This window comes from Rosa rugosa, chromosome 4, assembly GCF_958449725.1.
Source record: "Rosa rugosa chromosome 4, drRosRugo1.1, whole genome shotgun sequence".
NCBI lineage: Eukaryota > Viridiplantae > Streptophyta > Magnoliopsida > Rosales > Rosaceae > Rosa > Rosa rugosa.
The window spans coordinates 54,582,745-54,593,128 of record NC_084823.1 but is presented as its reverse complement, the minus strand read 5'-3'; the positions used below and the strand labels follow the sequence as shown (position 1 = coordinate 54,593,128).

The 10,384-nt window shown below is 36.0% G+C and overlaps 1 protein-coding gene across 2 annotated transcripts; it reads left to right on the top strand.

Annotated features, from left to right (window-relative positions):
* The first annotated feature begins 2,632 nt into the window (after positions 1 to 2,632).
* On the top strand, positions 2,633 to 10,327 carry LOC133706392 (uncharacterized). Of its 2 annotated transcripts, XM_062131920.1 has the most exons (11): positions 2,633 to 2,689; positions 4,032 to 4,080; positions 4,725 to 4,849; positions 6,009 to 6,109; positions 6,823 to 7,445; positions 7,539 to 7,712; positions 8,005 to 8,125; positions 8,600 to 8,833; positions 8,928 to 9,061; positions 9,261 to 9,608; positions 9,709 to 10,327. In XM_062131920.1, exons 3-11 carry the CDS (start codon positions 4,847 to 4,849, stop codon positions 9,810 to 9,812), a joined length of 1,842 nt encoding a protein of 613 aa, XP_061987904.1. In that variant the 5' UTR covers positions 2,633 to 2,689; positions 4,032 to 4,080; positions 4,725 to 4,846; the 3' UTR covers positions 9,813 to 10,327. The 2 variants fall into 2 exon arrangements, with proteins under 2 accessions (XP_061987904.1, XP_061987903.1); XM_062131919.1 differs by lacking the exons at positions 2,633 to 2,689; positions 4,032 to 4,080 and having other exon boundaries at positions 4,544 to 4,849.
* Positions 10,328 to 10,384: the final 57 nt, after the last annotated feature.

The following is a 10,384-nucleotide window of genomic DNA, read 5'->3' as shown; positions in this document are numbered from 1 at the left end:
AAACTGGGTGTGAAAGTCGGCCGTCCCAAGAGGAATTCCTTGCCCTGTGAAATTCTTCAATTAGAGTTTACTAGTTTGTTTTTTCAGCAGTCCTGTGAGGTCTCTATGTTAAAATCCAAAATGGAAACTTTGAAATACTAAAATAAAAAATAAAAAAACCAAAGTTGCAAAATTGCAGTAGAGCAATTGTCTAGCAAAAGGAGCTAGCTTGTTCATGAGCACAAAATGCTAGTATGAGTTGATTCAAGACTAAAGCGGTCTTTACCAAAGTCAGGTAATAGAAGACTTTGGAATTTGGATAGTCTCATGGTATTAGTGTTGCCGTAGCGTGTTCAAAAACAGTCTCAAGGCCTCTGACTACTCAGTTTTTGACATTAACTACATTTTTTTGTTGAAATTGAGGGGAAATTAATTGCCATACAAAATGGCATTCCAATCGTTTGTCCCCAACAAAACAAATGGAAATGAAAAGTTAAAGCTTTGATTCTGGAGATCCATTTCATTCTCTTTCGAAATGGAACTTCTCACTTTTTGAAATTTTGATCAAAACTGTTTCATTTCTTGCACGATCAGAAAAACCGTACTTGCTCCTCCTCACAGGTAGACATTCTTTTGCTTAATTAGTCATTGTTAGTAACTTAGTATAGCCAATCATTCATTCTTTAACAAAACTCTACCCATTAGTTTGAGTTTGAAGAAGCCCAAGACCCAAGACCATGATTGTTTAATTGCAATCTTCTTCTTTATTGTGGTTGTCTTGCTGTCGAATACCAAGTTTGAAGATCCGTTTAATTGCAACTTTGCTTCCCCATTATGGCTTGTTGTCTTGTCCGAGATCAAGGTTGAAGAACATAAGATGTCCTTCATACTCATGGCTCAGGTAAGCTCATCCATAGCATCTGATGGTCCTTAAATTGCTACAAAGTTATGGGTTTTTTATGGCTTCCATTCTTGTGTCAACCATGATTAAGGGCTTTTGGATAAAATTGGTTTTTCCAATTGAAATTAAGGAGTATGGGCTTACCTTTGCAATTTGAAATTAAGGGTATGGCTTTACCTACTCCAACTGAGTTTAAGGGGCTATTGTATTGAAAATAGTTTGGTTTTCAATCCCTTTGTTATTCAAGAGTTTTCTTTTTGGTTTCTTATTTTACAAAGTGTCTTGTTTCATGTTGAAAACAGTTTGAAAAATACAAACCTTGCATTCATATTCATCTCTTGCATCCCATGAGGTCATTTGGCATCTGCAAGCTTCAAAGGTGAAATCTCCAAGAAGAACTTGTTGTGTTCATAGCTGAGATTTTCTAAGTGTATCACTTGTATAAACATTTAGCAAGGAGTGATTACACACAGCCTAGTGAGTCAGTCTAGGAGGGATTGTCGCGGTTAGTGCAATCCCTGTGTTTTAAACTTGTAATATGTTTTTCATTAGTGATTTGATTTTGGTCTTTCAAGAGTGAAAGACCATGCAGATGTTTTCCCTTGATATTACTGCATCAACAAAACACGTGTTCTTTACTGTTTTAATTGGCTTGTTTGATTTTACATACATTATGTTCAATATCAGTATTCACGATTGATCATCCATTTGCAATCTCTGAGAAAATTTTTGATCGAAAAAATTGGTTGTGAGCTTCACCACCCTCTAGGCTCCTTCCAAGATCTTCAGACATGTTGCATAAACTTTACTTTTTGATATCTATAATCTAGTCATGTTGTCACTGCCTTTCACAATTTTTCAAAAAGATAATTAAGCTGCATAATGATTTAATGGGTTTAGCTACGCCTCTCTTATTGTCTCCGACCCTAGCAGTGACGCAAAGATCTTTCTATATAACAAAACGAACCCCCCTTTTAGCTAGCATTTTCTACAGGTCCCGTGTCATTTTTTCCAAAACTTATATCATAACTGAAACAGCAAACTGAACATGACAATACATAAATTAGAAGTAAGCTTTTTGTCCATCTAATTCTCATGCCTATTTGCATTAACTAGTCTGTTATTTGTCTTTCATTTACACCACACGACCACTTCTTGCTGATGACAATGTACTAATTCCCATACCTTGTTGTAAATCATGAGCCGCTGCTGAGCAGATGTAATCGCACCTAAAGCAGAGAGAGGTTTTTGAAATAAAAGACAGATTATCCCAGTCGATGTGACACGCACGTGACAGCCTTACTAATTGCATGTGTTAGACAAAAGGTTGTAGTTACAGCATGAGCCGCTGCTGAGCATATGTAATTGCACCTAGAGCATAGAGAGGTTTTAGATGTAGATCGATGTAGATCGAAGACAGATTATCCCAGTCGATGTGACACGAACATGAGAGCCTTACTAACGGTGTTAGACAAAATGTTGTAGTTATAGTATGTAACTCTGTAAATATGATTTTCTTCTACCAACTCGGCAAATTAGAGGCTTGAGAGTGAATTTGTGTTTCATTTTCTACATTTCACTAGTGCGATATCAAGAAAGTAACACAGTAACAGTCAATCACATAAATAATATGGACCTTAGAAGGAAGAAAGTGAATCTTGTCCCTCCCCACGTGCATACTCTTTTTTTTTTTGTTAAGCAAAAGTTTGGAGAGAGAAAGACTATCATACATCTCCGCGCTAGGGCAAACCTACAACTTCAACACCGAAAGACTAATGTGGAAAACGTACCTGTCTCCACAACCCCCAGGTATATATAAATTTCCGCATGAGATTTACAAATCGCGCAACCTAACGCAGGACTGTTGACAGCAGGAGTCGAACTTGAATTGAGACTCAACCATAAGCACCGCCATATATACCAACTGAACCAAAGCATGTTGGCTATACATATTCATTTTTCCTTTCACTTGGGATTGCTTTTCTTTCCGGGGTCGCCAACCGAGTTTTTCGCTCCTTTTCTTATGTACCGAAATTTGCACCTACCAATTTACCATATACATGATGTCATTTTTCTTCATTCATGTTTCTGATTTAACACGCAATAATTGATTTTTCATCGAAAAGGAAAAGCAAACCCAATGGATTTAACGATTTTTTTCCCTCTTTTTTTCATGTATCAAAAGTTCGTGAATCTAAGTTTGCACTTGCCAAAAATGAGAATGGTATTTTTCATTCATGTTTCTGATTTAATACGCAATAATTGATTTTCCATGGAAAAAGAAAAGAAAACCCAATAGATTTAACGCTTTTATTTCCTCTTTCTTTAAAAAGTTCATGAATCTACGTTTGCACTTATCATGGTAATAAATTTCGGCGTGCAATATTGAGATATAAAATGAAAGAAACATATACATTTTCCTTCTACCTGGAAATTTGCTTTGTTTTCGTCTATTCTCTCTCGGCAAAAACTAATACAAACCATAGAGAGAAGCATTTAGTTAGGTCCAGAACAACCATATCTAAAACTACTGAAATTCTGGAGGTGGAGACCTCAAGTCTAAGTGAGACTTCCACCAAGAGAGTAAGGCCCCGTTTGGGATTGCTTCGCTTTTTAAAAAATCAGCTTTTGTTCAAAATTTTAGATTTTATTATGTTTGGTAAATAAATAAAAAGTAGCTTTAATTGAAAGTTATAGGTCACTGGCAGCAAATTTTAGAAGCAGCCTAGAGGTTGCTTTTAGAAGCTGCTGTAGATAAAAACATACTCTGCAGTTGTTTTATATATTAACAGCACTTTTAAAAATATTATTTACCAAACACGAAACTGTTTTAATTCACAGCTGATTATTCTCACAACACAACAGCAGCAGTTTTTTTTAAAAGTCACAGCAATCCCAAACTAGCCCTAAATAATTAAACCCATTGTCATCAAGCTATCTACAATAAAATTTACCTTGCAAAAACAGCGTTGAAAGAAATCTCACCAAAAAAAATATGTTGGCCTTCTTTTTGTTATCATTTATATGTAGGATCTTCTTGAAGTACTGTGTTTTTTATACTGAAACATTGTAATAACCTATGATCTAGTTGGTGAATGGTGAGTGAAATTACAGTTACCTTCTTTTCTTTCTTTTGCTCTTTTCATGATAGCTTTGCTGCTGGAAACTCTGGATGCAGGTTTGCTGTTTTTCCATTTCAGGTAAATAGCTTCTCCTAGAAGTAGTTCTTTTATTTTCTCAATATTTTTTGTCATTACTCATTAGGCCCACAATTATAATAAATATTTGTCACATTAATTAATGATGTTTATGGACCACTGGATCATGAAGAACCCTTCATTAACCAATCTGTGATCGATCTCCATTGAATTTAGACGACTTCCCATTACATGCTTCTAATTAATCAAAGCTCCTACTTGTTAACTACACTCATTAACCACCAATCTCTGATTTGACAGAAAATATAGTCAAAGCATTTTCTCCTTTTGAAAATTCTATAGTATTCTGGAGTATTGAAACGAACCGTTAAATTGTAGTGTGTCCCACCCAATAAGTAATCTAACGGTATGAGATTTTAAAATTTTAATACTCCGGAGCGCTACAGAATACACACAACTATTTTCTCCACACAGGCCACCTGAAACGAAACCAACAAAACAAAGTCCCTCACTGAAATCGGGTACACAATTCAAACCAGAGAGCCCTTTAATCGGCCATAGCTGTCCTAGAGAGCAAAGCCAACACACCCATTTCCTTCATCCATTCCCTTTCTACAAAAACCAGTCACCATTTTCAAACTGTGATCAATGCTCTGTTTTCTCTAACCCTGTTCATTTTTTTGTAGTTGGTAGCACTTGAGTGAGTCCCTGAATTTTGGGTCTCCTTCACTTCTACACTGTTCTTCAACAAAAGGGGACCAAATATCAAAGCTTTGGAGCTAAGAAGCTCGAAATTACTGAGACCCAGATGGTAAAAACCCTAAAGTTTTAATCTTTACTCGTATTCTGCTACCCTCGGCACTTTATTTTGTAATGTATGTTCGAATGATCTTTTGTTTTGAAGAACGATATTTTATTCTGCAACAAAATGCTTGTTCTTGATAGTTTGTGCAATTTTTTGTCAATGTTTACTACAAAAAGTTTTGACTTTTTACTGTTAATTATTTAGTTTTGTGGTAAATTTTGTGTTTTGTTAAAACCTGTGCCTCTGTTTCCATCGAGAAAGTTTCTCAATTTTGTTTTCACTGCCTTGTATTTATTTATGTCCTTTTAGATAGATGATTATGATAGTAATGTCATGATTCTGATGCATGAACACCTATTGATATCTGAAGTTAAGCAAATTAATGAGCCAATGTTCTTCAGTAATTTGAGATTAATTTATTCTTTTCACTAGTGAATGCTCTTGCACTAAGAGAAGGTCCAGAAGTGTTAATTAGGAGCAACGAGTAAGTTCCTCAGGGTTTTCTAATTGAAAGTTATTGAGCTTGGACAGAGTATGATTTTGCTAGTGTGCAAGTATTAAGATTGTTAAACTCTATAGAAGAACACTAGTGTGAGTTAAAGATCAACCAAAATAAAAGAAAGTAAATGTGATGTCGCTTACATTATTTTGTTGCTCAATATGGTACTAGCAAGCTCATTTAAAATTTTGTGCTTTTACAGTAGAGGTGTTTCAGACAAACCTTCATATTGGATTTAGTTGAAGTTGGGCTCTGCCCTTTACATTGTATTTAGTGCAGTTTCCAATCAGCATATTTTTAGTATTCAAACAAGCAATGCCTTGTTACATGCTATTGGAAGTGCATGGGACAATAATATATACTGGATGGGCAAATAAAAACATTTGAACTTTGAACTTATGTGCATGGGACAATAATATATATCAGGTTGTACACACTTTCGAGTTTGAACTTTGAACTTATGTGGAATTTTCATGATATCTGAAGAAAAGAAATAAAATAAAAACATTTGAATATATTTAGATGGCTCTTGTGCAAATGGTGGAAAGCTCATGTCAAATTGGCTGAATATCAGTGCATGCATACTGTTCTTTTCAGGAAATATGCTGTATATCCATGAACTCTTCTGATTTTTTTATCCTTTTCTGTATCTCTTTGACTTTTCAGGGCGGACCCTGTGATATATGTGGTGGATATACTGATCGTGGTAATGCTTTTGAAAATCTGATTGTAACTTGCTGTAAATGCAGAATAACTCGTGAACATCTGTATGACTCTCTCTCTCTTTCTCCATGAATTTTCCAGTTAAATCAAGATCCATTGTGTATCTTACTTGCTCCTTTTGTGAAAGGGTATCACTAAAGAATAAAGATGGATAAAAGTACATTGGATGTGAACAAGTAGTTCTATATCAGAATCATAACTAGCAACTACCATCAGAGAGCAGCTAAAAGAAAACCATCTCTTAAGTAACAGCAGCTTTTAATCAGCATGGATTGAGAAAACTAGTATTTCACAAAATACAGTTGAAACCAAAGGCCACAAAGTTTACTAATAAAAATAAACTCTTCCCACAACAAACCATTCTAAGGAGTTTTTCTGCTAGCTTCTTGAAGTAAACAGAATCACTCTAAATTTCATGTGCATCTTCTTTTATTACTCATGTATATGGTATTTTGAACAACAACTTTGTCGGTCTGATGTCCTGTCCTTACACTTTAGTTGCTTAATTATTTTCAGAAATACATTTTAGACGTGGGGAAAAGAGGGGAAAACAAGGTAGCTAAGCTGGAGGGTAGATTTTATAATTTATTTTATTTCAATGCCCTGTAAAAAGTAATGGATTTGTCTTTTTCTTTTCGCTAAGATCCCTATTTTATCTTAATAATGCTTGTTACTATAATTGTTTCTGGTGGCTGTAACTGTATTTTCTGAACTATCTTGACTGTTGCATGTTGTAATGTGATCTCTTAATTTTCAGTTATTGCATGCGGGATAAAATTTCCTATTTTAATTGGGATAAATGGGTTTGCGAATCATGCACCAAGGAAGAAGGGACGCTTTGTTCGAAATCTAGTATTAAGGGAGATCCAGTACCATTGTCAGCTGATATAGCCCACTATGATGGCAGACATTTCGCAAGCCCCAGCAAAAATTCAGGGTGGCAAGCTCACTCTAGCAGGCAAAAGGCTGTCAAGAGTGGAAAAGTAAGGTACATTACACATGAAGAAGTCCAACAGCTAGCTAATACAAAATCAACATCACCCCAAAAGACTTCTATTGTGGTCAAAACCGTTGCACCAAAGTCCCCCTTATCCAGGGTTAACGCACCTCCAGATGTGACGTGGCCTAAACATAGCAGACCCCCTAACAGGCAAAGCATCTCCATTTCAGAAAGGGGCAGCCCCTTCTCCATTTCACAAACCGTGACGCGTCCTAGACGTGGCAGGCCCCCTAACAGGCAAAGCATCTCCATTTCAGAAAAGGGCAGCCCCTTCTCCAGTTCACAAACCGTGATGCGTCCTAGACGTGGCAGGCCCCGCAAGATGCTTAGCATCTCCAAGATTAATCAGCAAGCATCTCAAATTATAAAACATTCACAAGGTGATATATGGTAATCTTGCTATAGTAATTTGTATCCCATACCTAAATAGAGATAGATGTGTTATAGAACTGATGTTATTATCTCCATTTCAGAAAATTGGTCTCCTGGAACACATACAAAAGGGCACGTTATCGAGGAAAAACCAACGGATGGATCAGTACTTTCTCGGGGAGCTGAAACTTCTAGTAGGAAGATAGTGAAGGAACCGAACACACTATCATGCACACCATCACCATCAAGGCATTCATCACTAAATATGAGTTCAGGTAAAATAAATTCTCTAGTTATTAATACATTCTACTGACTTGGATCTAGTTTCTATTATAGTAAATAAGTTGAACAAATCCTTCAACTGTTTTTATTACAATTTCTTTGATATGAAGGAGCACTTTAAGATTGATTGGGAGTCAATGATGAAATAAAAAAGTATAGTGTATTTGTGGGTGTTCAGTTCTTTCCAAGCAATAGTATCTTATCATAGAATTGAAATTTTACCAGAGTTGTGAATGTGGTTGGTAATTAGTTGCCTTACTAAATATTGAACATGCATTGCTTTAGGTGGTGAGACATCTGCTGCTGAACATAATCATACAGATGGTGAAGAAAGAAACCTCCTCAACATATTCTCTAGTCTCCATTTATATCGCGCGTCTCTTCCTGCTCTGCATGCTACTTGGAAGTAAATAACTTCTCCATTTTAAGATATTACATATTGTCTATTCTTGATCTTCCAAACTCGCATGCTGATTTGAATACCAAGAATTATTAGTTGATAAAAAAGGAGTTGCTTGACAGCATGATTTTTATTTTTTATTTTTAACTTAATCTTCTAGTGGTTTCACTTTTGTATTCAAAGTTTTGAACACGCTACTTTGTGCAGGGCCTCTGGGCTGCTGTATCACATATATATTAACATCAAACTCCTTTGTCAAGCTCTATAATGTCTATATGATATACTGATATATGGTTGTCACCTTTGTTATCCACCCTCACCTTTTCTAGCTGGTAGTATTTTATATGTGTTGAGGCATACTGATTGAAAGAATGGTTCTTATTCCATTTTCAGGTCCTTAAGGTGTATATGGCATTTAATCTTATCTAATTTCCATTAATTAAGTGTTTTCAAAAGCTTAATTAGTGTATCTTTCTTTAGGGGAGGCTTCTTCATCTTTGATGCAGACACACCTGCTCAATTCATTGGTGGGTTCCAGGCACAACTTCCCTGTAAGGTTCGTCGTAGAGCCTATGACTTATCACAAAAAATGCCTGCTGTTCTTCGAGCTACTTTGCTTCCTCGATTGCATCTTTGGGATGATCCGTTCCAAAATGAATGTCCTGAACTTAAAGATGTTGCACTGTACTTCTTCCCTGATGATAACATTGCCAGGTCTGTTTTGGTTTCTATTGCATGCATGGTTACATCTGGAATGTGTTTTACAGAACCATCTTATCTGAATATATTTTTTCTGGATGATCTGTAGCTCAAGAGAGACTTATGCTTCGCTGTTTGAGGTCATGGATACCAAAAGTTCAGTCTTGAGAATTTACTTTGATGGAGTGGATGCTGCGGAGTTGCTTATATATACATCTAAACAGCTGCGTTTAGACTTGCTGGGTAAGCTTTCTCTTGTAGATGACTTTTTGGAATTTTTAATTAAAAATTTCTTAACTGAAATTCTTGCATACATTGCTTATCTACCATCATCATATTGGTTCATAAGTTATTGCAAAAATTGGGTCTTTAGTAGTGTGCTTTGCTTTGTGCTTGTTCTCTCAGTGGCTTAATATGATGGCCTGCAATTCTGTTTTTGCAGACACTGTTACATGTCCAAAGACACAAAATTTCTTATGGGGAATCTTTCGTTCTGGAAGTAATTGTCAAGCTGACCTAGATGACAGCGCAACTATTGCGGATATGGAAGTTGACATGGTTGGTGGAAAGATGGTGGGAAGTGTTGATGTAGTTGTTTCAAAAGATTCATCCACCCCTTGCAGAATGTCTGAGCAGCCTAGAATGACTGCTGTGCAACAACTTTTGTGTATTACAAAGCAGGAGCATTCTTCTTACCAAAACAGAATGAGGCTTCTAGATGCTGCTATTAAACAATTGTTAGGAGTTAAATCAGAAGAGCCTCAGGACTCTGATACTTCTGCATCATCAGGTGCTATATACTATTGTGAACTGTTGTGTTTTTTTTTTTTTTTTCCTCCTCCCTTAAAATAGGAACTTCCTCATGGTCTATCATTGTAACATTTTAGCAGCAATGGAGACCACAATTGCATTGCAGCAAGTGATGTTGGAGAAAGACAATGACGAAATGGTAGGGACTTCTTCAACTACCGATCATGCAGATAATCAGAGTTAAAAAAACCTTTTGCAGAAGAGTTTGAAAACCACACTGGAATATAGTTAGCTACAGAGGACTTACAGGAACACTACTTCTACAACATCACTTCCAAAGGTAACACAGGTTTCCGTGGAGAATGCACCTATTCTGTTCACCAAAAAGAGTTAGAGTCAGATGCTTAGAGCTACTCTGCTAGAGTTCACACATATTTTAGTTTTACAGGTCACTGAATCACTCGTGTTGCTGGTATGTTATGGATGTATTTTGTTGGCTCAAAAAACTTATGTCTATGTACTATTTGCTCTCCATCTTTTCTTGTATTTGCATTTAAGATTTTGAATTATTTGATAGGGTATGGCATGCAAGGTTAAATGGTTGAATGTCTTTAGAAAAAGTCAAAAAACGACCCAACATTTGGCCAATGTGTAAGGTTGGGTCGTCTTTCAATGGGTAACACATGTAATTAGTAAGTATGTCATATTTCGATTTTTGCAATATATGATGAGATGAAAATCTGATCATCTGTTGTATTGGTCGAGAAAACATGAAGGTATGGCAGAAGAACTCATTTCAATTTTCAGACTTTTTTC

Coding starts and splice junctions, on each gene's coding strand:
- LOC133706392 (XM_062131920.1), top strand. Junction 8,126..8,599: donor GCTCTGCATGCTACTTGGAA/GTAAATAACTTC, acceptor ATCTTTCTTTAG/GGGAGGCTTCTTCATCTTTG. Junction 9,609..9,708: donor TGATACTTCTGCATCATCAG/GTGCTATATACT, acceptor ACATTTTAGCAG/CAATGGAGACCACAATTGCA.